The sequence below is a fragment of the Vombatus ursinus genome, unplaced genomic scaffold (genome assembly GCF_900497805.2).
Source record: "Vombatus ursinus unplaced genomic scaffold, bare-nosed wombat genome assembly UNPS02014847.1, whole genome shotgun sequence".
NCBI lineage: Eukaryota > Metazoa > Chordata > Mammalia > Diprotodontia > Vombatidae > Vombatus > Vombatus ursinus.
This window is the reverse complement of record NW_020954625.1, coordinates 23453377-23481264: the sequence shown is the minus strand read 5'-3', so window position 1 is coordinate 23481264 and position 27888 is coordinate 23453377. Positions and strand designations below refer to the sequence as shown.

The 27888-nt window shown below is 46.3% G+C and overlaps 1 protein-coding gene across 1 annotated transcript in view; it reads right to left on the bottom strand.

Moving 5' to 3' along the window:
- The window catches only part of PAPSS2 (3'-phosphoadenosine 5'-phosphosulfate synthase 2), a 32815-nt gene extending 16150 nt beyond the window's left edge, over positions 1-16665 (bottom strand). Inside the window, exons 1-6 of the mRNA XM_027840674.1 lie at positions 16597-16665; positions 7014-7131; positions 4730-4965; positions 2978-3116; positions 1337-1455; positions 1102-1215 (exon numbers count right to left, since the gene is read on the bottom strand). Coding sequence (XP_027696475.1) covers positions 1102-1215; positions 1337-1455; positions 2978-3116; positions 4730-4965; positions 7014-7131; positions 16597-16665 — 795 coding nt within the window. The remainder of the gene's footprint in view (positions 1-1101; positions 1216-1336; positions 1456-2977; positions 3117-4729; positions 4966-7013; positions 7132-16596) is intronic.
- Positions 16666-27888: the final 11223 nt, after the last annotated feature.

Sequence of the window (27888 nt, the reverse complement as noted above, 5' to 3'; positions counted from 1 at the left end):
TGTTTGAACCTCCCACCACCTACGAGATGGGACATCACCTGTCTGAAGCCTCCTTTCCTCCCCCAAGAGATTGGGGCTGTGCCTCACACATTTGTTGTTGTTGTCGTGAGGCACACACACACACACACACACACACACACTCACACTCACACTCAACACACATTCACATTCACACACACATACACACACACTGATACACTCAACACACATTCACATTCACACACACTCACACTCATACACTCAACACACATTCACATTCACACACATACACACACACACACTCACACACACATGCACACAAACACACACACCACGTGATGATGCTTCTGTGGGAGGGAGTAGGATCCCCTCCTAGACTGTCAGAATCATGAGGGCAGGAGCCCGTCTTACCTGAATTTTGTTTCTGCCCTAACTCCGTGCGTGGTCAGTCAGGGCTCAATAAATGTTTGGTGAATGAAAGAATAATGAATGAACGAATGGAACAAATCTTTGACATGAGGCAGAAACAGCCTGAGGTCAGGGATGCTGGCAGGGCACAGTGGGAAGAATGTGAGCTAAGAAGGAGATGGGTTGGCAGAAGACAAGGAGAAGAGGGCTGGCCCAGTCACTTGTGAGCTCTGGGGCCTTGGGAGAATCTTGGTTTGGTGAAAAGAGCAAACAAGTTGGAATCAAACCCCTCCTCTGCCACTGATTAGGCGGGGTGACCCTGGACAGGTCACGTCACTTAACTTGGCCTCAGTTTCCCCATCTGTCAAATGAGGGAGTTGGGTCACACGGCCTCTGAGGTCCTTTCTAGGTCCAGCTCAATAATCCTAGGTCTGACCTCTGAGGTCTCTTCCAGTCTAAATTCTAAGACTCTTTTGGTCTTCTCTACCCAGCACTCAGCACGGTGCCTGGCACACAGTAGCTGCTTAATAAGTGCTTGCTGACCTACTGCTCTAACCATGGGAAGCTCCAAGTGAGCAGTCAGACAGCAGGAAGTTGGGTTTAGAGCTCTGAGGCATCTCTGGGATAAGATGCTCCAGGGAAAAGCTCTTGGCTTCTCTTGGAGAGGTTTCCCTCCCCCCCATTGCCTACTCATCAAGGAGCAAGGGCAGTCACCTTGGTGATCAGGAGGGAGGGCAGCTTCTCGGCTTCAGCCTGGGCCACGGCCAGTTGGTTTTCAGGTACGAAAAGCTCATGGATGCCTTGTATTGCCGAGTGGGGCACGATAGTCTGAGGCCGAAGGGAACACAGACACCCGCGGTGAAACCCGGTGATCTGGGGAGCTGGAGGCCCCTCCCCCGCCCCCCCCCCCAGCTTGTCTCCGCCCCGGGAGTGGGGCGCCCCCACTCACCTGCTCTTGAAGCAAGTCCACCACCTGCTGCACACAGTCGCTCACGGACCACAGGTTGGTTTTCACCACCAGCTCGGGGGTTTCCGGTTTTTCATATTCAGAGTCGATTCCCGTGAACCCTGGAGGCAGGACGCAGGAAAATGGCTTTCACCAGGAGGTGATAATTAGCTTAATCAAAGGCGGAGCCCTTGCCAGGGTAATGGACCAGAAATAAGTTCCAGTGACGATTCTTGATGTGCAGTTAATACACTGAAGATGAGAGAGACATATCTGTGCCACCTCCCTCCTCTCTACTCTCAAGCAGAATGTAAGCTCCTTGGGGGCAGGCACTATTTTTGTTTTTAATGGGCTAGGGAGGTGGTAGAGTACTGGGCTTGAAGGCAGCAAAACCTGAGTTCAAATCTGGCCTCATTTAACCACTGCTTGCCTCAGTTTCCTTATCTGCAAAATGGGATATAATAATACCATCTACCTTCCAAGGTTGTTGTGAAGATCAAATGAGACCATATTTATAAAGTGCTTAGTATAGTGCCTGGCACATAGCAGGCACTATATGAAAATGCTAGCTATTATTATTATCATCATTATTATTACTCTTATCCCATGGTGGGATGGATCCCACTCCACTTTGCTAACTGACTCATGTGTACCAGGTGCACTGCCTAAACAGGAACACTCAAATCACTTTCCTCCTCCCCTATGATTTTGAACTGTTTTGGTCTGGAACTGAGAATTTAAAACCCAGGAATTCCTCAATAAATGAAGCGAGAACACAGGAAGCAAATTTTCTTTTGGAGGGTCGAGACTTTCCTGGGTACACGGAAATCCCTCCGCCCCACAGACTGCCACCCTCCCTGTGACCTATGAGTCAGGTCACATCCTGGGCATCTGGGAGGTGAGGAATATCAGGGTCCCTCAGAGGCAGGATTTGAACCCAGATCTCCCAGACTCCATCTCTCTTCCCTCTGACATGCCGCTTCACATAGCGTTTAGAATGTGAGTGGTGTCTTTCCTTCCACTTGGGAAACAGCACTTTTCCTTCTCTCACACCCAAGTTTCTGAGCAGGAATGGGCCAGGGAGGCCCCCAACCCAGCCCATTCTTGAAGGATGAGCATTTCTGTTGATGGCCATATTAACATCATTATCATCATTAGAAGATTTGGAGTTAGAAGGGACTTTGACATAAGAGAAAACCGAGGGAAACCCACTGTCACAAGTGGCAAGTAACCAAAGCAGAATTCGAACCCCAGACCCCTGACTTCCGATCTGTGATTACATCATAGGGTCACCGATTCAGCGCAGGATGGGAGCTCAACGGCCATCTATTCCCACCCCTCATTTTACAGTTGAGGAAACTGAGGCCCTGGGAGGAGAGGTGATTCTCAAAGTGGCGTGTTGTTTCGTCTTTGTCTCTCTGATGCCTAGAGCAGTGTCTGGCACACAGGAGGCACCCGAGGGCGGCGACTAATCCAGTTTGTGTTTTCACTCTAGGTCTGCCATCCGTGCCAAAGCACCATGATGGATGCCTGCCCCCTGCTTCCATCTTACACAACCTGGGGAAAGGCCATTCGCCACTTCTTCTAGGGTGAGGAGAAGAAGGAAGGAGACTCCAGGAAAATTCCCCCAGCGGGCCGCCCTACCTTTGATTTCCCCAGCCCGGGCTTTCTTGTAGAGGCCTTTCACGTCTCTGCTTTCACAGATATTCAGAGGGGCATCGACAAAGATTTCAAAGAAGGGCAGTCCTGCGGCCTCGTGAATTTTACGAGCATTTTCCCGGTCCTGTAAACAACCAGAGAAGATCACCGGCTTCGCAGTGAGAGGCATTTGACACCACCAGGGCCAATTTGGTTTGTTTTTTCCTTTTGTTTGTTTGTTTTAAAGTGAAAGTCAAGCAGTTAGCAACAAACCCCCATTGAGCAAAGCGCTTGGGGGGGGGGACACGGAAGGCTACACAAAGGGGAATGGGGTACAGTCCCTGCCCTCAGAGGGCTTATACTCTAGCAGGCTGGGAACCATGGAGAAAAACTGCCCACGATGCGTTCATAAGAAAGCTTACACAGACCTGCCCCAGGAGCCCCGCTCCTCGTCCCTCCTGGAGGCTTACGAGGCTGCAGCTTGTCGGCTTCCACAGAGCCCAACAGCCCCAGAACCTGGCAGGGCTCCTGGAATGTCTCCTTTCGTAGACGAAGGAGAAACTGGGCTGCTTGGGAGCATCTCCTTTGGAGCAGAGAACGTGGAAGAGCGGACTCTGGCATGGGGAGCCAGAGGCACAGTCGTCGGGCACCCAGGACCCAAAGAGGGAAAAGTGGAGGAGATTGTGGGCTGAGAAGGAAAGAGGAGAGAGTCGAAAGGCCCGGGGGCCACTCCACGCGCCTCCCAACCAGACACCTCCTACTAGTCAGGGGCCAGGCACCACTTTGTCACAGCTCCTGGAGTTCAAGAATCCCAGCGAAGGTTTAAAATAAATAAATAAATAAATACATAAAAGGCTGGGCGCTCTTTCTGCCCTTCCTTTCTTCTGGAAGAATGAGTTAATCCGCCAGGGCCAGAGGTCTGAAGTGCTCTGGTTTGAAGACCTCAGCTTCCAGGGTGTGCTGCTGCAGAGATGGACTACTGCTTTATTTTTCTGAAGACAAGTTTAGGGGTAAGAGCACATCCTTCATCTCTACCTTTCAGAAACTTTCTCGTCTAGGGTCACGGGGAAAGTTGGGAGGATGCCGCCACTGATAGGAAGGGGGACGGAGGAAGATAGCGACAGAGGTCATTGACCAGAGTTCAGGGAGAGAAGGGGAGACATCTGATTTCTGACACTTCCTCCAGCGGTTAGAGTTTCCTCCACCAAACTCGCATTCACTCATCTGTGTAATATGGTAACCATCCACAGAGAATATAAGTTCCTTCAGGGCCGGGGCTATAATAAAATCAGAGATTGAAAGCCAGAAGAGACCCTAGAAGTCATTCTTGTCCACTTTCCCCGGTGCTTTGAACACGATGGGCTTTTACTAAATGATGGTCAGACTGAATAGCCACAGCCCTGCTAGCTCCTTGCAGACAGTTCACCTCTCACCTGTGAGCCTTTGTCTGAAATGCACTCCTGACTGAATTGCACCATACAGAATCTCTAGTTTTCTCCAAAGCACAGTTCTGGGGCTACCTCTTACACAAGACCTCTTATTACCCTCGCTTCCTCTTGAGATAATTTTTTATTACTTTGCATTTATTTATATCTGAGCACCTGTTGTGTCTTCCCAATAGAATGTGAGCTTGAGGGCAGGAAATCCTGTTCTGAGACTGCATCCTTAGCAAAGACACAGAGTGTTGCACATAGTTGGCACTTTGTCTTTTGTCATCAAACGAACCCATTGCAATGAATGAATCCCAAGCCAATTCACCTTTGCAAATGGAGAGATGAAGCTGGTGATGCAAACCAGCCCGGCGTCGGCAAAGAGCTTGGCCACCTCGGCTATCCGGCGAATGTTTTCTTCCCGATCCCCCGCGGAGAAGCCAAGGTTTTTGTTGAGGCCATGGCGCACGTTGTCCCCGTCCAGGGAGTAGCAAGGGATGGCGTGGGACACCAGGTACTCTTCCAGGGCAAAGCTGATGGTTGTTTTTCCAGCGCCAGAGAGACCTGTTTGGGAGTAGACATGGGTTAGTTAGCTGGAAGCCTCTCCTGGGTACCAAAAGATGGGATTGTGACCTGATAAAATGACCTGGAGAAGGAAATGGCAAACCTCTTCAGCATCTCTGCCAAGAGAGCCCTCAGTGGGGTCGCAAAGAGTTAGACACGACTGCAACAATTCAACAGCAACCTAAAGCAAATGCCCGCTGCTGAAGTTTCGGAGGGACAGGCTTTTAGGTGCCTCTGAATAGGCACAAATCCCATTTCTAGGTGTACTAGAAGCCTTTTCCTCGCCACAAGTCTTTGAGGTAGTAGCATCACCTGTTGGTTAGGCTGTCTGTCACCTGTGAGCCAGAGCCACCATCACTGTGGGAAGGCTTGGGCAAAATGGAGAAGGGTGGAGGGGGAGGAGGAGGCACAAAGCAGCCCTGGGGATGGAAGGACTGGCTAAAGAAATGGCAGAACAGGGGAAGGAGGAGAACAGGCTCCTACCTGCTGTATGCTCTAGAATTGCCCTGAGGATTGTAGCCACATACCAGACAGGTCTACTAAGTAGATAACATAATAACTCGAATCAACAGGTTTTGACACATTGGCTTGGGTCCGCTTGATAATCTGGGTACAAAAAGGAGCCTGAGTCTCTCCTTTGCACCAGGGAACTCACATCCCTGGGGCCCCAAGGAAACTCTTTTCCTTCCTCAGACATATTGTTGTTCAGTCATTCCAGTCATGTCCAATGGTTTGCCATTTCCTTCTCTAGCTCGTTTTGCAGATGAGGAACCTGAGGCAAACAGGGGTAAGAGACTTGCCCAAGGTCACACAGCTAGTGGCAGAGGCCAGATTTGAACTTGAGTCTTCTTGACTCCACGCCTGGCACTCTGTCCACTTTGTCATCTAGCTGCTCTCTTAGACCCATTACATCGTGGTCAAAAGAACCAGACAGGAGTCCCGGGTTCAAACTTTAGCTGTGCCAAAACCTTGCTACGTGAGCTCAGGAAGGTGCATTTCCTCTCTGGGCTTCAGTTTCCTTGGGAGCTAGACTCCAGGATCCCGAGGGTCGTTTTTGGCTCTAACATTCAGAGATTCTCTGAAAACTGCCTAAGTAGAGGATATGAGCAGCGGCTGCCGCCACCAGGAACCATGCTCTGGCTATCATGTTGCAGCTTCCCAGGACAGTGGAAGTTTTTTGAGGGCAGGAGCTACTTTCTTGGCTTTGTCTTTGTATCTCCAGTGCTTGGCACAATGCCTTGACACACAGTGGTCAATTCAGTTCAACTCAACAAGCATTTAAATGCCTATTATGTGCCAGGCATTCAGGAAACAAGAAGAAAAATGAAACCCTCTCTGCCTTCCAGGAGTTTCTATTCACGGGCCCTGGGTTTGAATCCAGGCTCTGTGACTTACCGCTTGTATTGTTTAATAAATATTTGTTGAACTGAACTGAGGAATGTGACATACATACATACAAGGAGAGAGAGCTGGGTAAAATTTAAGCCACTGGTACATTTCTTGTGTGTAAATCATTTCATCCTAAGTGTAACATACTTTTACATCTTTGATATGAATGTCTTTCAGACCACTGGGTACAACAATGTACCAGTATATTAGATCATCAGAAGAATGACTACAAAAGTATCCCTTACCATCCCAAATGGCATGGACTGGATTCTGGAATATTAGGGCAGGAAAGAAGGCCAAAGAGTATCTAGTTCAACCCTCTCAGCACACCCCAGGAGGTAGAGGATATCTTTTTGAAAACTCGCCCTGAGGAGCACCCACCACTCCCCGGGCAGACCATTCCTGCTTTGGACAGCTCTCACTGCTGACAAGTTGGTTCTTCTCTAAATCGAGCTTAAATCCGTCTTCCTACAATTTTTATCCATTGTTCTTTGTTCTCACCTCAGAAATCCAATGACTGAGTACAGGTTGACACCCCTTCCCCCCCCCCCGCCCCAGTTAGCATGGAGTCTATCTCAGCCAACATCTCCAGGTGTCCTTAACTGAACTGGACAAATGACCACACCACCTTCCAATAACAGTAAGACTGGCTGGAGTACCTGTCAACCACACTGTACAGCCCCGAAATCCTCCTCTGGTCCCAACAACCTGGCCTCTTTTATTCCTGCTCACATGGTGAGCCTGGTAGACCACATTGGTGGATTTCTGTTGGACATCCTGCAAGATGAAATATCACATTGTTTTGGTTAATGAAACATGGTTTTGTCCTTCATGGAAACACAGCAAAACACAATACAATCAAAATTCAGTGATGGAATTTGGTAACATATTCCTGCTGCTGCTGCTTGGCAGCCCTTAGTAGAGAGCTAAGATGTTGTCCTTTGGAGATGGACGTACCACTGTCTCGAGCACAGCTGGAAGAACCACTGTGAGCTGCAGCTAAGGTCATCCTAAGTAAAGAACTGGAGTCAGTGACAGGGTCCTACTCAGGAACGGGACAAGGAAGATTATGAAATTGGGGGGGGGAGTTCATTCTGGAAAGAAACATCGTATTAAAACATATAAATAACCCCTAAAAGGCAAATGAACTCAGGTGAGTCACTATGAACAATCTTGATTCCAGAGATTATGAGATGAAACGCACATCTCTCCTTTTGTTAGAAACATCGGGGCCATAGGATCAGGGCACTGCATATACAGTCAAATCCTAGTGACTTTGTCAATCAATTTTGCTTAACTTCTTTTCTTGGTTACTATGGAGGGTTCAATGGGGGGGGATAGAATATCAGAAGATACAATGGCTTTAAAATAAAAAACAAAAAGTATTCTGAAAAAAAAGAAGAGAGGAAAAAAGGAAGAAAAGAAAGAAGGAAAATCTCCCAGTGACCCTTTGTGTTCTGGGTAGGGTATTGGCCTTCCTAAAGGACGTCTACATCAGAGGCATCAAACTCAAATAGAAATGAGGCCACCAAATTATACACAAGGATTCCTGTGGGCAGCATGTTGACTTAGAAAACCACATGTTCACACTGTTACATTTTCCATCTAGCTCTGGGATCCCCAGCTCACTGGTAAGCTCTTGCCTCATCTTGCCCAGCTCCAGGCCTCCCTCTCATCTCCCAGGTCTTTCCACATCATTTTTCCACACCATGCTGCCATGTTCTACACTTAGAACCGTCTAGCTCCGCCTTACATGTTGTCTTCAGCATGAGAAGATAAGCTCCATGTTGCAGTACCCGGAACATAGTAAGCACTTGATAAATGCTCTATCATGTCCTGATATGTCTTTTGTCTGTCTTCTTATCTATCAATCATCTATCTATCCTTCTTTCTTTTCTTTTCTTTTTTTTTTTTTTGGTCTAGGCAATGGAGTTAAGTGACTTGCCCAGGGTCACACAGTTAGTAAGTGTCAAGTGTTTGGTCTGAGGCCGGATCTGAACTCAGGTCCTCCTGACTCCAGGGCCAGTGCTCTATCCACTGCCCCACCTAGCTGCCCCCCTTCTTTCTATTTATCTGTCTGCCTTCCTATTTACTAACAATATCTTTCAAGGCTTCCAGTTCATTTTTGGATGAACTAGGAATCCCTTGGCTTGGAATCTAAAGCCCTCTGCCATCTCTCTCGTCTCCAGGATCATTTCATATCACTTCCCTTCAGGCACTTTATGTTCTAGCATACACCTGTTGGCTCTTCCCTTACCCATGTGTTCTGTCTCCCACCTTAGGCCTCTGGTCAGGCCAGCCCTCAAGCCTGGAATGCACCTTCTCCTCCTCGTTCCTTTGTTCTCTTCACGACTTCACGACTGGGGGGCCATGTCCTCTAAGAAGCTGCTCCTCATCTCTCTAGTGCCTGAAGGGACTTTGTGCTTACTTCTCTGTGTTACCTCAATGTTTACCCCGATGGAGTGTAAGCTCTCTGAGGGCAGAGACTGCTCCTTTTTAGTGGCCCTGGTGCCTAGCTAGGGGCCTAGCTCACGGTCGATAACTAATCCGTGTTTATAGAACAGCACTAAACACTAGTTGACCTGCAAAGGGGATGGGAAACCTGGGAAAGTGCTTTTCGTCCATTCTCTAAATTCCCTCCCTGTTCTCAGACACCTGAGATCCCCTGTTGGCATCTCACCTTCATCACCAGCCTGTGGTGCAAGGACTAGAGAGACTAGAACAGAAACAGTCATTCTCTGGGTCTTTGTTGCCTGTAGATTGGCGATTACACAGGTGGATAAGATAATGCTTTCTGTAATTGAATTGGGGTGCCAGCTCGTCCTCTGGAGGCTCATTTGCTAAGACTGTTCTCATGACAACTTCAGGAGGCAGACAGGGCCTCGTCCACATGATCTGGATTATTATTATTATTATTAATTATTATTATTATTATTATCCTGGAGCTACAAAAAGAATAAGGGAAAGGCCAAAGATTGGTGGGCAGGTCCTCCACGGAGGTCTTACAGTAAGATGTGGACAAAGGTTTTGATGGGAGCAGCCACGGGTGGTGGAGGGGTGCCCCCTCATGGATCACGCAGTCTCTGATCAGTTATATAAACCCCAGGCGGCCCGCAGTGCTGGCTGCTCCAGAGGAGGGGGAGGGGATTATTCGATCGACTTCTTTTCTTTTCTTTCTTTTCACTTTTTTCTTTCCTTTTTTCGGCAAACTATTTGGTTCCTCATCTATAGCCAGCTGGGCCACAAAAGAGGCTAATCTCTGCACAGCGTCCAGTATGACAAGGGTCATGGCTGCCAGAAACATTCTGTTTCTCGCTGAAGCCTCGCCCTCTGGGTACACATCCTGTTGTGAACATTAGAACAGAAGGGCCAGCAGAAGGATGCCGTTCCCCAGCGGAGGATAAAACCCTGTCCATTAAAGTCTCACAGACAGCCTTCCTTGTCTGCTTGTGGCCTTGGGGCCGTAATGGGAACAGCACGACTTACTGGGAGGACGACATTTACAAGTGTTTATGAGGCACTGGGCATGTGCCTGGCATTGTGTGCTGAGAGCTGGTCCCTCCCTCAAGGAGCTCACATTCTAATGGGGGAAGAGACAGCGTGCAACAGGTGTGTATGCAGAGAATCTGCACAGTATGGATGGAAGGGAAAGGCACCGGTGTGGGGGGGGGAGGGCTCCTGCGCAGGGCAGATTGGGGTAGAGTCTCCATGGAAGCCAAGAGGCAGAGGTGAGGAAGGAGGGTACACCAACCATGGGACATGAAGAAGGGCAAAGGCATGGAGACAGGAAATGGAGAAGCTTGTGTAGCAAACAGCCAGGAGACCCGTGCAGCTCGATTAGAGAATGTGTCAGGAAAAGAGGGAAGCCAAGTATGAGAAGGCTAGCAAAGCAGGAAGCAGGGTAGAAACCACTAAGCTTGGCAAGGGGATTCAGTGAAAATCAGGAACTGTGAGGTGGCACCTTGGTGGCAGCCAACGCCCATGAGCTCTTCCTTGGCCTCTCTCCATTCGGATTTATCAAAGCCCAGTTCTTCTGGGACCAGCAGTTACTCTGTGTCCTGGGACCTCCCTGCCTCACCTCAAATAGACGAGGGGGCAATACGGGCTTCTCCTCTGAGATCTGCACAGTTACATTACATGAGCATTACTGCAGGAACAGGGCACCACAGGGGAGACCTGTGGAGAGGCAGCTATCTTCTAGGACGCTGTAGCCACAACCACTGGACACCCAGAAGAAGAGAGTTCTGGGCATTTTCAAATGCTTCAACATCTGAAACAGACACGGCTTTCTTAATGGGAATGACATTAAAGAATATGTGTTACCATTGGCTTTGCCACCTCTGACTGGCAGCTGAAACTCCCCAGATGTGTCAGGGGCAGGAGCTGAGCTCAAGGGCTTGGTGGTCTAGGTTAGCTCTCTATGCACAGCATCACTCTGAAATTCCAGGAACATCTATCATCTATCTATCTACCTATCTATCTATCTATCTATCTATCTATCTATCTATCTATCTATCATCTATCGATCAATCAATCTATTATCTATCTCTGCTGTCTAGCATTCTATCAATCATCTATCATCTATCCTCTATTATTCTGTCAGTCTCTCCTTTTGTCTATTTATCTGTCCGTCAATCTGTCTTCCCATCAGTCTGTCTATCTAGCTATGTCAATATTTAAGCATTAAGAAATGCAGAGCTTCTCTATCCTCAGTCAACACCTTTAGCTGTTTCCTTGTTCCTTTACAAACATGACTCTCAGTCTGAATGCCAAGGCTGGTTTAGGGTTCGCCCGACACAATCCACAGAGGACGTGCTCCACAAATCTCTTTGGCAACCTCCAGTTAATCCTCTGAGCTCTCTCAAGTCACATCCCAGATGTCCCAAGCTGGTGATGAGTCTTGATCCCTAAGGTCCTAGGCCTGAAACTAGAGATCACTCTTTCCTTCCACCCCCAGACTGCCCAGTGGCTAGAAGCTCCCTGCTCTGCCTGAAATGCTTGTGTGTCCTATTCCGTCGGCTGACCTGCATCTCTGCTCTTAAGTGAGAAGGAGGAGGTGTGCTCTTCTATGCCTTCACATTCCCCAGAAGGCCTGAGACACAGAGCTTAGCCCTCTGGGCTGTTGTCAGGCAGCTGAAGAGACCAGCAGATGCTGGAGGAAGATAAAATTTTTTCTACAAGGTCAGATGGGCAAAAGGGCCTCCCTCCCACCAAGAAAATACCAAATTCCCAATGGACTTGGGACTTAAGCTTGCCAAGGAATGACAAAGCATCTAGAGCAAGAAGAGAGGCTGAGAAGAGGCAGAAAACCCAATTCAAACCACAGAAACACTTGAGACATTTTGAGAACAGATTTGGAAAGGTTATAGACGTACTTGGCGGTGACCTCTACACAGTCAGCGACTCTACCCCAAACCCTAAGGGGAAAACACAGTCCTCATTTTTCTTCCAAGAAAATAATGTGTCTATGCCAAAGATGTTATGATACCTGCACACTGGTATTATGGACCAGGAGGGCTAGGGCCCTCTCCCCTCCCAACCACTTAACTTTTCTACCTCTAACAGCAGATCCTTTTGAAAAAATAATAAGCGTTTTACTCATTTTTTCAAACATCGTCATCATTGTTCCACCTCTCTGAAAAGACTCGTTCCTCACAAAAAAAACCAAAACAAACAAACAAAAAAACAGCCAAGAAAAGCAAGTCACCCAGAAGATTGGCTTCCATGCCTGAGGGCATCCTCAGTCTGCACCTGTATTCCACCACCCCAATTCTGGTAAATTTTCTGACTGGCACAACTTGGGGTGGGGTGGGGGGCAGGAAAGGATTCTTTGAGGAAGTTCTTGGGGGGAGAGAGAAGAAAAGAAGAAGAAGGAGAAGAAAGAGGAGGAGGAGGAGGAGGAGGGTTTTCCACCATCTCAGAAGGCATGGGGTCCGTCTGGCTCTAGGTTTAAGGACTCTTCCTAGCCTGGAGGCGTGGATCAGCTGTTTGAGGCCAGGTTTGGCTGGGTTTCTGGAGGCCAGTGAAGTTCTTTGGCTTATTGTGAGGCCAGAGGCTCTCTCTGGTGGGGCTCACCATGGAAAAAACACGTCTCAGAGCCTGGGTTATAAAATGATGCTGTCAGTGGCTTTTTGGGGGGGAGGGGCAAGGAGTCAGATTAGTAGACTAATCTTTTTCTGTGCACCCCGGTACAGGACTCGATTTGATTAAATAGGGGACGAGGCAGCAGTGACACTCCGTGAAAGAAAACAGATGGCCCTTTTTAAGACTCTGAAATCTGACAGTCATTTCTGTACAGTCACCTATGCGGTGCAGTGATGAGAAGGCAGCCAGCTCCTCCATCATCGCCTAAAAGGTCGAGCTTCTTGGACTGACTGATTCTATTCTCTGCACCTTCTCCGTCTTCGTGTTTCTCTGCCTCCTCAGTTCAGCTCCATGTAACTCAATTCCAAAGACTTTCTCGGGTGTCCATGGGCAAGGTTCTTTCTGCCTAGACGAGTGTCCTCACCTCTTTACCTGCTGAATTCCTTAACCATCCCACAAGACCCAGCTCACCTGTCAGTAATGTCCTTCTTCCTCCCACCTCTCACCCAGAGTTGTTCAGCCCCACTCTATTGGGTACCACTTTGACAGGCCTAGCACTGCAGCCCACACTTCTCAGAATTTCCCCTATGGGCCTGGATGATAAGAATGATGATGAAAATGATTCAAAGTGACCAAGTGATAACCCAAGGATGCTGAGAATCAACCCTGGCCCCCTCATCATCAGTCTGATCTGTCTCCCATGTTTGGAACTCTCTCCTCATTGCCATCTCCTGGCGTCCTTCAAGAACCGGATGAAATCCCACCATCTTCTGCAAGAAACCCTTCTTAATTCCCATTAATGTTAGTGCCTTCCCTTTCTTAATGATCTCCAACTTATCCTGTACATATCTTCTTTCAATATAATCATTCACAAGGTATCTCCCCCATTTGGTGGTAAGACTGAGAACAGGGTTTGTTTCTTGCCTCCTTTTGTATCCACAATGCTTAGGACAGTGCCTGGCATATGGAAGGTCCTTAATAAATGCTTGCTGACTTGTTGATCTTTAACTATTTCCATCTCCCCCACCCCCACCCACCACCCCAGGAGGCAAGAGACCATGGGAAAGGATAGAGCAGTGATGAAACAGGACATGGGTGTAGCAAAGTGGACATCCTTCTCCTATTGGCATTTGCCCTTAAGATTTAACCTTTTTTTTCCTTCTCATGAGGCTGCTGCCAGAGGAAGCCAGGGTGCCAGGCAGTTGGGTGGCAAATGACTCCTTGGGAATCATTCGGCCAGTTGGGTCCTAGTAGCTGCTACAGTTACGGCCCAAGGAAGAGGACGTTTCCTAAATGCTGTGGGTACCTCCGTAACGTGAGCATAAAGGGTCAAGACTGAACTAGGAAATTCCCAAAGAGCAGACTTGGGTGGAGGAATGGAGTAGACATCATCCTGTTTTTATAATCTGAAACAATCACTTTGTAGCAGAGCCTAGTTTTAGACAGACGTCAACAATCGTTTCCCCCATCCAGGTCTTTTGAAGACAATGCCTTGGAAGAGCAGGGCTGTCTACACGTACACACAGAGAGAATCTTCTTTGTAGGCATCAAGGGGGCATGGATGAAACTAGAGGTGGTCGCTGGAGCAAAGCACCACCTGGTGGGCAATATTATAAAATCTACTTCCAGGCTGGTTAAGGCTAAGGAGGAATCCAGTCTTTCTGTGCGCCTAAGGAAGGCAGGGTGGCAATCAGTGTCCACTGTCAATGCTGCGGTAGCACCTTAAGTGCCACCTGGGATGCCCTCCAAGTGCACGCACAGCACGGACCTGTGTCACAGACATTCGTGTTTTTAAAATGTTTTTAAAAATATATTTTTAAACTCATTATTTCTCAGTTACATATAAAACAATTTTTAACATTCTTTTTTAAATTTTGAGTTTATATAATGTTTTAAGGCATACAAGGAGCTGCACATACATTATGTCATTTGAGACTCACAAAAACTCTGAGAAGTAAGTAGTATACATATTATCATCCTCATTTTACCAATGAAAAAAACTGAGGCTCAAGGAGGCAAAAGGACTGATCTGTAGTCAGATAGCCAGGAGGTGTCATTGTTACCACTATTATTTGAAAATAGTGTTAGAAATGTTAGTTATAACAAGACAACAAGAAAAAGAAACTGAGGAAACAAATATTGGCAAAGAGGAAATAAAACGATCAGTTTTTTCAGATGCCATTACAGTCTACCTAGATGAACCCTAGAGAGTCAGCTCAAATTATTGAAATAATTAACAAATTAGTACAAAATTTACTTACACAAATCATGAGCCTTCCTATATTCTACCAGCAAAATCTAGAATTTCGAGACAGAAAAATCTCATTCAAAAGCATTACAAAATACATAAAATGTTTAAAAGTCTATCTATAAAGACATACACACTATATGAATAAAGTCAACAAGCATTTATAAGTGCCTACTATGTGCTATGCACTGTGTTAAGTGATGTGAATACAAAGAAAAGAAAAAAAAGGTCCGTGCTTTCAAGGCGCTGATGGTCTAATAGAGGAGACGCAATACCACAAAACAACTAGTAACAAACAAGATAGATTCAGGCTAAACTGGAGATCATCTCAGAAGAAAGGCACTCACTAGCACTGAGGAGAATCAGGAAAGGTTTCTTGCAGAAGGCAAGATTTTAGCTGGGAAGTGAAGGAAGCCAGAGAAGCCAGAAGACAGATATGAGGAGGGGGGAGATTCTAGGCATAAGAGATAGCCAGGAGTATGCACAAAGTTGGGAGACGCAGCATTGTGTATGAGAGACAGGAAGTGGGTCAACGTTACTGGATGCCAGAGGGGAGTAACGTACAAAAAGACTGGAAAGATAAAAAAGGACCAGGAAAAAAACAAACTATAAAACATTCTTTACAGAAAAGACAGATCTAAATAATTGGACAGGTATTAATTGCTTGTGGTTGGGCTGTGCCAATATAATTAAAATGATGTTATTGTCTGTATTAATTTATTTATTTGGTATTACACCAATCAAACTACCAAAGGATCATTTTAGAAAGCTGGGAAAAAATAATAACAAAATTAATCTGGAAGAACAAAAAGCCAAGAGCGATAATGAAAAAAAGTGGTAAGGAAGGAAGTCTAGCAGTACTGGATCTCATAATACCTTACAAATCAGTAATTACCAAAATTATTTGGTTCAGGTTAAAAAATAGAAAAGTCAACCAGTTGAACAGAGTAGGTGCACAAACATCAGAAGCAATTGAATGTAGTGGCTCTGGGGCTACAAAGCAAAGACTAAAATAACGCCTGCCCTCAAGGAGCTCCCACTTCAATGCCAGAAACAAGCAGACAAGTACACACGAGTTCCATGCAGCGTGCCCCTCCCCCCACCGGATTCCCAGCCCCCTCTTAGCTCAAATCTGCATCCTTGAAGCAGCTTCAGAACAATTCCTGAGCCTCTGTCCTGCTGGCTGACTCGAGCCTTCCCCATTTCTGATCCATCCTGCAGCCGCTGCAAGCTCAGGCGTCACTGAATGACCCCTGCAGTGTGTGACTTCATGCTTTAAAAACAGTCAGTGAGGAAGAAGTTGGCAAAGACAAACTTGTCCTTCTAGGCTTTAGTATGCATTTTGAAGGGCTGGGGCCCCCAAAAAATCAAAAGCAAAATTAGAGAGAATAGAGAGCCCAGAAAGAACCCAAAGAGGTAAATAGACTGACACGTGTGTGATTGTGTGTGGTTTTGTGTGTGTGTGTGTGTGTGCGTAAATCACAATAAACTCCACTTGGATTTATGGGTCAAATAAATTTTAAAAATATTTTTCAAATTAAAACACGAAGGAGGAGAAGAGAAGCACAGTATGTCTTTACTATTGAAACAACAGAACTTATGAGTTAAACTGAGATGAAGAGAATAAACAGAGTCAGGATGTGTGTCCTTAAAAAGACCCCCTAATCTATGTGTACAGTGTCCAATCTTTAATGGGCACACAGGCAGAAACTGTTAACTCATACATTCAGCAAAGACTCAAAAAATGTCCCACCTCATAAATGATCAACAAAATTCAAAGTAAAACAAACAGCACACGCTCATTCACACCTGTTGATTTGTCCAAACTAAATCAAAATGATAAACAAGGCCCATGTTGGCATGGTGATGGCATCCACTTTTGGCTACTACATTGATTGAAGTTACCTTACCTTTCTGGAAACAAGTACTAAGAAAATACCTTCTGCTTTGAGAGCCAGGAATCTTCGTAGTATCGACATACCCAAGGAAATCATTACTTTGGCGGGGGGGGGGGGGGGGGGGAAAAAAAAAAAAAGAAGGGGGGGGGACAGAAAGAGGGGAGAGAAAGATGGAAGAGGGAAAGGTACAGAGACAGAAACAGAAAAGAGAGAGAGAGAGACAGAGAGACAGAGACAGAGACAGAGAGAGAGCCAGAGAGGAATGACTTGTTTGAAGATATTTCCAGCTGTGTTATACGCAATGTCAAAAACACAAGAAAGCAAAACAGGAAATAATCCAACAGTTAGGAGATGGCTAAATGGATTATGGGCTATATGAAATAACAAAAATGAAGACTATAAAGAAATCTGGATATGTCTATTTGAAAAAAAAAAAACCAAGAGTGCTGAAGATATAGATTACATACTACTTTTACTACTTTTTCCATAATGGCTTATATTTATATTTTATGTATGTATATATTTATTTTATTTTTATGTATGTACACACATATAAATATAGACATGTGTGTATCTCTCTCTCTTAAGGATTAGAAAGTGTTATAAAGCAAGTTTGTAAAGCTAGTCACTGATATCCGTATGTTTATGTTTTGCTATAAAATCGATTAAACAAACAGTTAAAAAGGAACCCACAAAATGAACCCCAACCTTGCATGGCTCTTCATAGCCTGGTTAACATGCCTGGTGGCTACTCGAGACCTTCTAACATCTGATTCCACAATTCTAAAAAGCACAGGGATGTTTCTCAGAAAATGCGGCCTAATTTTTTTTTCAGTCTGCAAGTGAGAAATCTGGTGATCATTGAAGACATGAGACTTTGTCCTGCTGATTCACTTTCCAGTGGCTCAAATCAGGTATTTAGAGGCAGGAGGTTAAAATTGGATAGAAGTAATGAGTTGGGCAGAGGAGAGGGGAAAAAACCCAATCCTTTGCCCACCTCATTTCTCATTACTCCCCAGTGTGAATTCTCTGCCCTTGCATGGTTGGTCTACTCATTGTTTTCCAAATAGCACTATTTCCTTCCAGCTTCCAAGTCTTCCCTTACCTTGTGCCTCTTGCCAAGAATTCCCTGCTTCTTACTTTCTCCCCTCTCCAAATCCACTGATGCCCAGCCCAGCCTTCATCTCCATGGGGACCACCACAGCCCACAGTGATCTCTCCTATAGGCCTTAGTGGATAGAGATCACATTACTGATATATTACCATTTCCTTAAGTGTATTATTATTTAACACTTGTTATTTCATCTAACAGCTCCTTTTTGATTGTGAACTTACTCACCTACAGACACAACGATTTCAACAAAGATGATAGATGTTGTTTGTGGCATTTTCTGTACTTTTTGTTTTCTTCTAAAAATGTTTTATTGGCACTTTCTCCTCACATATTGATTACTACCTGCTACCTCACTCTGCCAAATACATCTTTGCGTGCTTCCGGTCAAGCAAAAAAAAAAAAAAAAAAAGCCCAACCCAAAGCCATCCCACAGGCCACATCTGAGAAGTCGTCTGTCCGGCTTGCCGTAGGTCTGTCTGTCTCCCAAAGACACCCTCAGCTCTTCCTGGGCGGGAGTGGGTCTGTGTGGCTTTGAATCTTCCCTTGTGCCAAACCAGCCAGCACACGGTCTCACTGGGGCGGAACCTCCATAAGTACTTTGTCCATGAGTGCGCTGTGATGTGTGGTCTCATTCATTCGAGCTCTCCCAAGACCCTGCTCCCTGGGGCCATGCTTACCTGGGCCTCTTCCTAATCCTCCAAGGAGGCTCTCCCCTCCCCCATGCCCCTTCTTGTGACATTTTAAGGGAAGCCCTGATGTTATTTACCTGTCTATCCATCAGTCTCACTACATGACTGGCTTCCCTCCTTTTCTGGTCCCTATTTCCTGGATTCACTTCACTTCCAATTCCAATAGACCAATTCCCATTTAACGAGAATTTATTAAAAGTGTATATCCCTATTACACCCCATAACTGCAGGTCTTCCCCAGGGCTGTGTCCTGAGCCTCCTTTCCCTCTACACATTCTCTCAGTAACTTCATCTGATCCCTGGGTTTAACTGTCATCTCAATGCAGATGACTTCCGGATCTCTATCAGCTGACATTTCTTCCGCTCCTCACACAGGATGTGTGTCTCCAGCCTCCGGACCTTTGCCTTGGCAGTCCCACACACCTGTAATGGGCTATCACCTCACATCTGCTTCACTCCTGGGCCACTGCTAGTCGTCTTGACTTTTGTACTGCCACTGAACTTCAATGACTCAGGAAGAGAGAGTGAGAGTGACTTTGTGCAACTCTGCCTCACTTAAATTCAATTGATGTGCCAGGTAAGACATCACCCATGATGTCACTGGTCTTCTTTGAAAATGAAGGGCCAACAACACAGAACTCCTGTCTTCCTTTAGACATTACTCACACACTGCCCACACAAAGCCTTCCCTGATCCCTCCAGCTGCCAGCACCCTCCCTCCCAAACTGACTTGCATACAACTATTTTGTTTGGATTTGGATTCATTAGCTTTATATCTGTGCTGTATTATACATATACACACACACACTTGTGTATATATATACTTGTTTTTCCTCCATTAGAATGGAAGCTCCCTGCAGGTAGGGACTGGCTGAGTCTTTGTACTTGTATCTCAAGTGCCTGGCACATAGTAGGAGCTTAATACACACTTGTTGATTGATGGATCACAACGTATCAGGCACAGTGCTAGGAGCCGGGGATTAAGAGACACACGAAATAGAAAACAGCACTCTCCCTTTGAAGATGGGATGGGGCAGGGTGGAGGTGCCTCCAGAGAGGTCAATACGAAGACCATACAAAGTGATTTCAAAGGAGAATGATGACTGAAAGTGCAGGGATGGTGGGGGGGCAGTGAGAGGATCAGGAAAGGCCCGAGTTTGAGGTGGCCTCTGAGTGGTGCTTGGAAGGAAGCCTCTTTCCGAATGATGTCTGCCATGACTCTCCTTGGAGACAAACCATCGCTAGCAAGATGCCACAGCTTGCTTCCTACTGCCACACAAGGTCTTCCTCTCCCTTTGCAGTCACTTAGAATTTTTGAGGCTTGCAATCCACATCTCCGACCATGCTAGCAAGTTTTGTTTCAAACCAAGTCACTTTCTCTGTGACGATCAATGTCCCAGCTGCAGCAACTTTTAAGAGTCATGGCACAAAGCTGTCCAACACCTGTGCCTTGGTGGAAGGGTCACATCATTAAAGGGCCATGTGAACATTTAGAAAAGAAGCCAGCCCACTACCAGTCTTCATTTTTGTGAAATAACCTCTTAAAGTCACATCAAGGCAGAGCAAAGGGTTTAGCCTTGACTGGCAAGCCTCCCAGCACCAAGGCAGCCTTTGACAATTGGCCAAGATGGCAAGCCTTGCCAGTGTTGCCAGCGCAAGCTTCACTTACTTGGAGAACATCAAAGATGATGTCCCTTACCAAGACCCAAGTCAAACAATGAACTTCGAGGCTATTGTTGAAGTCTACTGTTCTCAAGACAATGTGCAGGGCAGTATGGTGCAGTGGGAAAGAAGGAAGGAAGGCCCAAGTATTTATTAAGCACATACACTGTGCCCAAAAGAAAAGCAGTCTGCCCTTAAGGAGGTTCCACTCTAATGAAGGAAGACAATAAACAAGAGACCTACAAAGGCGAGGGCACACCCAATAGTTTGGAAGTCCAGAAAATGAAGATGGGGTTGGATTTGGAGTCAGAGAACCTGGGTTCAAATCCCAGTTCTACCACTTACTAGGTATGAGGCCATGGACAAATCCCTTCCCCTGTGTGAGCTTCTAACTCTTTCTCTATACAAAGAAAGAGTTGGAATGGATGATCTTTAATGTCCTTCCCAGCCCTAGATCTCTGATCCCATGAACTTCTCTCCTCTGGGCCTCAGTTTCTTTAACTGTAAATGAAAGGGTTGAGCTAGATGACCTTTCAAATCCCTTCTGGCTCTAAATCGGTGATCCTGTGTGATTCCCCCGTCCACTTCTTGGATCAATCTTGTCCTGTGTGGTTTTTTCCCTGCTTTAAATGTGAAACTGATAGCTTTACATGATTCTCTGCTTCCATGAATGGAGCCTAGATGTGGCACCAGAGGTGGTTTAGCAAACTAGCTGAAAAAACCAAGAGTTCCCTGACACAAGGAATCTTGTATCCTGGAAAGGGCTTGATGCCAGTGTGCATTCTGAGGTTTGCTCAACTAGAAAAAAGATAGTTGTCAGTGTTTTCCATCCTTTTCTGGGACTCTGAGGAGCTAAACATTGAGGTAAAGCTCCCAAGTCCATGACTTAGTGATTCCCCAAGCCCTCCCCTCTTGTACTTGCCTATTGCTGTCCAGGGTACCGCCATCCTGTCTATTCCTCAGGCTCACAAGCCAGGTGTCATCCTCAGCTCTGCCTATGTAATTTAGTAACAAGTCTTGTCATTACTACCTTTCTGGCATTTCTCACTTATGCCACCTTCTCTCCTCTGACACCGCCACCCTTACAGTGCAGGCCTCCATCACCTTATGCCTGAACTCTTCCAACAGGCTCCCAGGTGGTTTCCTGGGTTCAAGTCTCCTCACTGCAGTCCACCCTCCACTCAGCAGCCAAAGAGATCTTCTTCAAACACAGGTCTGATCACCATGTCGTCCCTCTACTCAATTATCTCCTGTGGCTCCCTATTAACTTCAGGATCAAATAGAAAATCTCATTTGGCTTTATGAGCCCTTCATTACCTGGCCTCTGACATCTTTCCAGTTTTCTCCTTATACCTTCCTCCCTCCCACATGCCTTAAGGGACACCAGCCTCCTTGCTGTTCCCTACACGATACACTCTGTCTCTTGACCATGGGCATCTTCCACTAGCTATCCCCATGTCTGGAATACTCTTCCTCCTTTTTTTTGCTTCCTGGCCTCTCTGGCTTCCTTCAAGTCTCAGCTAAAATCCCACCTTCTGCAAGAAGACTCTCCTGGCTCTGCCCAACAATGTTCATGCCTTCCTTCTCAGATTCCTTACCATTTATACATATGTGTCTTGTGTGTATGTAGTTGTTTACCTGATGTGAGTTTTTTGAGAGCTGGGACTTGGCTTTTTGCCTTTCTTTGTATCCCTAGTGCTTGGCACAGTGTCTGCCACACAGTAGGTGCTTAATCAATGCTTGTTGAGGAGGAGGAGAGTTAGGGTTAGTGCTTCAGTGAGGTACAGTGACCAGGCAGTGTCAGAGGCAGGAATAAAACCCAGCTTGCTCCAGGCTGAGCTCTATCACTCTTCCCAGGCTGTTTCTTGTTGCTAATAGGATGTCTTTTTCTTTTGGTCACTTCTGGTACTAATTAGAGATACTGCTCATTTAATTAAAACTTTTTTTAAAAAAACTAATAGTAACTACTCGTGTGACCCTGGAGAAGGTATTTCTGCTCATTGAGTCTGTGTTTCTTCATCTTTAAAATGAACACACTGGACTAGAAGATGAATGAAAAAGCATTTGTTAAATCGTTATTATGTGCCATGAATTGTGTAAAGAACTGGGGATACAGGGGGCAGCTAGATGGCACAGTGGATACAGCAGTGGCCCTGGAGTCAGGAGGACTTGAGTTCAAATCTAGCCTCAGACGCTTGCTAGCTAGCTGTGTGACCCTAGGCAAATCACTTAACCTCAATTGCCTCCAAAAAAACAAAATTAAATTAAAGTAAAAAAGAACTGGGGATACAAATAGAAAGCAGCTAATCTCTGCCTTTGAGGTGCTTGTATCCTATGAGGATAGGCATTACAGACAGGGGAGTTGAGGTTCAAGAGGGCTGTTTTGGTCTGGGAAGTCTCAGAGATGGTGGGTGAATGGTGCCATTGGGAAGGCAACTAATGTACCCTTTCCTGGTATGCCAGTGGTAGTATTGACAACATGAAAGAGGGAAGAAGGCTCGGGGGCATCGGCTGACTGAAATGCAAATAAGATTCTTTGTTTGATCCCCCTTCCCATTCCTAGGCCATTTGTTCTGCAAGTGGACAAGTGACATTTGTGAATGCTGAAGGGAAAAATCCCATCCAAGCTTTCTGGCCAGTTTTCACAAGTTAAGGAGAAGAGTCTCATGGGACACAGAATAAGGCACAGATGGGTTGCAATCTGAACCTGGGGGAAGAATACTTACGTTGGCGAAATCATGGATTCCTTAATGTTGTAAAGTAATTCTAGCCAGTTAAGGACCAAAATAAGAATAGTCAACTTAGCTTCTCATCTGTTTATGTCCTGGATGGTGGTAATGTGACAAAATGGCTAGATTTGGAGGTCAGGAAGCCCTGGGTTCAAACCCTGACTCTGACACTTAATAGCTATGTGACCCTGAACAAGGCACTTCGCTGTCCTCCTCTGGGGTCCTGCTACCACTGTTTACAGTACAGCGTGGTACAATGGGAAGATGGCTCAAGTTGGGGTCAAAGAACCTGACTCTGTTACTTACAACCACTGTGATCTTCCGGCCTTAGTCCTTCATCTACCAGAAGGAAGGGCTCAGACTCTGGCCAGGCTCCTAAAACCCCTTCTGGCTGCAAGTCGAGGACCCTCTTGTAGTTCCTGGGTTACAATGTTGCTGTTACATTTCTCTCCTTACATATTTGTGGTCTATTTGTAGCACAGCAGGATCGATTTGCTGGCTACAAACCACTTTGCTCACTGTGGATGTGCCTGTGATTGGGCGGAAGGCTGCTCTTGGTAAGACTGTTGGTATCGCTGCCACAGCCAGCTAGCTTCGTTTTTTTAGCTGTTGAGGATTGTCTCATCAGTCTCGTGGCGATACGTGTCCTCTTAGACAGAAGTGCCCTTGGCCCCTCGCAGCATTTGGATAACGAGTTGCTGAAACACCCTGTCGAATGATGCTCTGCATAGTGCTATGTCAATGGCAGCTGCTATTGGTAATGGGGCTTTGTTTTCAAAAGTAACATGATGTCCTGGGATGCCAGAATATTCTTCCTTCTTACTGCCAAGTGTTGCGGCATACTTTCATATTTGTGCTGTATCATTATGACTTTCCAGTATATCCTGGTTGACTTTTGCAAGTGAACGCAAAATTTCTGGACCTGGGAATGGGAAACTAGCCCTCATGTTGAGAGCGACCCTGTGGAGACGGGAAACTCAAACAAGTACCATCCTTGAGTTCATCAGTTGGTGATGTGTTTGAACATGGATTTCTAGGACTTTTTTGAAGTATTTCTGGGAGAGAGAAACCAGAAGCAATCAGTCATTCTTCCTGTTCCCCATAACACAGAAAGGAAAGGAGTAAGGTCAAGAAGGGTGCCAAAAATCTTGGTGCAGGGGCAGCTAGGTGGCGCAGTGGATAAACCACCAGCCCTGAAGTTATGAGGACCTGAGTTCAAATTCGACCTCAGACCAAACACTTGACACTTACTAGCTCTGTGACCCTGGGCAAGTCACTTAACCCCAATTGCCTAAAACAAAAACAAAACAAAACAAAAAACCTTGGTGCAGCTCCCCTCCCCATTCCCTTGGGACTCCATGGGTAAACAATGGTGCCAGACACTTAGAAGCCAAAGTTGCTCTTACCCAACCTGAGAACTGATGAATGAGCGTTGCTGAGACTGGAGAGGAACCAGAGGAAGCTGGGTATTTCCTCACCCTTGCCTATTAAAGACAGACTAGTTCAAAGCTCATGTCCCCATTAAGCTGGTAGATGATTTTCCCTCTATTTGGGACTTGGCAGAGCCCAGGAGGAAAAGCTTCTGCAGCCAGATTTGTTCAGCCACTGGCTTCTTCCTATCCAATGAACCACTCTCTCTCATTGCTTACTGTTCTTTAACCGCTATTAAATTATTTTACTTTTACTTTTACATAAAAGAAAATATGGCAGTTAATAAACCTTGTTTTTGTGATCGATGCAGGCCCAGGTAGAGATTTAGGAAAAGGCTCGGATCTCAGTAGAGGGAAAAACATCCCTTCCACCCTCCCCCTACCCCCCCCACCTCTGGGAAGGACAAACAGACTCCAATCACAAATCACAAATCTAAGTGAGGCACATTGAAATAGTACCTCTAAGAAAGCACAAGTTTCCACAAGCAGAGTGAGATTAATAATATAAATGCAAAGATTCCTAACCCTAGTACAGATAAGCCCTTGAAAAAAAAGTGAGTCAAGCCCAGAAAAGGGGGGGGCTACATTACTGTTGAGACACCCATAATGCTACCTCTTAAAGGGAAATATACCCTCTAAGTGCCAAAAGGACAGAAAATCCTATACGTGGGAACTCAAAAACTTCAGTACACGTGGAAACCAAAGGTTATGCCAGGTTACTCTTCATGTCTACATTCTGATGCTACGACTTATTACTAGGTCACAGATAGGTTGCAATAGGGTTTGGTGGGGGGACTTTCCCATTCCAGGAGTCCTGTAGCAGAAAGAAGGCAGCATTTAGAGAAAGAAGACATGAGTTCAAATCCCTGTTCTGCCACCATGGCCAAATTTCTGAGCCTTTGTTGGCCTTAGGTTTGTGTGTAAAATGGTGTGTGTGTGTGTGTAGGGGAGGGCTAGGCTAGCTGGCCTCTAAGCTCTAATTCCAGGATCTTGATGACTCCTCATGATCCCAGATCCTTCCACTATTCCTGAACATCTCATAAAGTCCTTAAAAGCAGGGCCCATGCCTTCGAGTCAATGTAATTCAGCTGCATGAGTATTTCACTAAAGCTTCCTTTACAAGGGACTCTCCTGGGTCCTCTGGAGAGGCAGCAAAGCACAGGAAAGAGCTCTCAGGGACCTTGGCTCTAGCAGGACAAGATACACACAGAAACAGTGGCAATCCTAGGCCAGATGTGATGCAATGAGAATGACGGCTCCAGTGCCTAGCACTGTGTTTTGTCCTTGGCATGTGCTCAACAAACACTTACAGCCTGGCTGCAAATGTGTCGCAATAACATTGAACTTGGGAAAGTCTGAATACCAAGGGGCGCATTCCTCAGAAAATATGTCCTAATCTTGGCTTTGGGTCATGCCTGAGTAAACAATCTGAGCCCTGCAGAGGGGAAGTTTGCTGGGTTTCCCTTCCAAAAAACCAAGTTTTAGTGAAATGATCCTCTGGTCCATTCACCCCATGCTGTGCTCAGCTCTAAGTCATCAGTAGTTGAAAGGTGTTGCATTGACTTACAACCTCTCTCTAACAATAACACAGTTTTTCCCTGCAAAGGCACGGGCAACCATTCAGAAGACCCAAATTCTAGTCCCAGCTCAGCCATTAACCAGAGCCTAGCTAAATGCCTGCCCTTCTCTAGGCCTCAGTTTCTTCATCTGTCAAATGAAAGGATTAGACAAGGTGATGTCTAAGGTTCATTTCCAGCTCCAATAAGTCTATGATCTAACGTCCAAGTATCTGGAGCCATTTGTGACTCTTAGGAAACATACAGCATGACACAAACTCTTCTAGAAACGGGGGAGGGTGTCTTCCTAGGCCAGCTCATTGTCTGCCTTTATCCGTCACAAGAAAATTCCTGCTGCTGACTCCACTGGCAAGCTGATGAGCAAGATAGCAACAGGAAGGCCTAAGGAACTGTAGAGTTGAGAGAGAGCCAGTGACAGAGAGCAAGTGACAGAGATAGGGTGAGGAGGAGAGACAGAGAGAGAGAAACAGAGACAGAGAGAGTGAGAGACAGAGACAGAGAGACAGAGAGAGTGAGAGACAGAAACAGAGAGACAGAGAGAGACAGAGACAGAGACAGAGAGAGAGAGCGAATGACAGAGAGGGGGGGAGGGAGAGAGAGACAGAGAGAGACAGAGAGAGAAAGCAAGTGACAGAGAGCCAATAACAGAGACAGGGGTGGGGAGGGAGAGAGAGAGAGAGAGAGAGAGAGAGAGAGAGAGAGAGAGAGAGAGACACAGAGAGAGGGAGAGAGAGACACACAGAGAGAGAGAGACAGAGAGAGAGACAGAAGAGAAGAGAAGAAGAGAGGAGGAGAGAAGAGAGGAGAGGAGAGGAGAGGAGGGGAGAGGAGGGAAGGGGTGGGGAGGGGAGGATAGGAGAGAGACTGAGAGAGATACAGAGTGACAGAGGACTACAATTCCAAAAACAACAAAGATGGAATTCAGACTTTCTTAGAAGCAGCTGTGCCATCATCTCAGTCAGTGAATAAAGCAAAGCAGTCTCATTCTGGAAGCTGGACACTCATCTTCCCCTTGGCCTGGCAGAAAGGAATGTCTGGAAGAAAAACGTCAGATTCTGTAGACAGAGGACCAGCTGACGTGAGAGAAAATGAACATCTAGGGAGAAACTTTGGAAATCTACCTGGGGGAGCTCGCTCAATGTTTCATTTGTTTGTTTGTTTTAAATTCAAATGTCAGGTTCTTGAAAACACGCGCGTGCGCGCACGCACACACACACACACACGCACACACACTTTGTTTTTAAAAATACACAGCTAGTAAGTGACTGAGCCAGGGTTCAGACTCAGAGCCTGCGCCTCCCAGGTCAGTGTCCAGCTCACAGATCACAAGATCGCTGAGCTCAGATAGCAGGGCCTTAGCGGCCACTGAGTTGATCCCCCCCATTTCACAGATGAGGAAAGTGGGGCACAGAAAGTTTAAGAGACTTGCCCAGGGTCACCCAGTTGGGAAGTATCTGAGGTGGGAGCTCAGCTCAGTTCTTCCTGCCTTCAAGCCTTCCTACCACCTTCATACCGGCTCTTCAAGCTCAGCACTTTCTCCATACATTCAGAGGCCGAAGTCTCTGGGGCAGGAGTCCAACCTAGGTGTTTCTGACTTCAAATCCATTCGTTATTTTATCAGTGTGAACCTCCTATGGGCTCGGCCCTGTAGAGCAGGCTGACCTTTTCCTCTTTCTGTTATTTGCATTTGCCACATTAACCTCTGCACGTGGCCCTCCCGAGAGCCTTGGACAGCAGCAGCATAAAATAATTGAACACTTTGCCTAAAACTACCTCAAAAACCTGGAACTTGGCTAACATTTTTTCCTACCAACAGTGCACGTGTGATCAGAGAAGACTAGTCTCAGGCCAGGCCAAAATAAAAGAAAAATTTGCAGGTTTTAAAATGTCTTCAGAAGAGCAATGGGGCCTGATGTGTCCTTGTGCATAGTTCGACCTGGGATTTCTCTGTAGACTTGTACATGTGATAGATAAAATGGAAGCTTCTTAAGGTCAGGGACTGTGTCACTCTTGAATGTGTATCCCCAATACCCGGCACAGTGTCTGGCATAAGGAAGGCACTCAATAAACGTTTAGTCATTGATAAACCTTGACTCGGCTCCA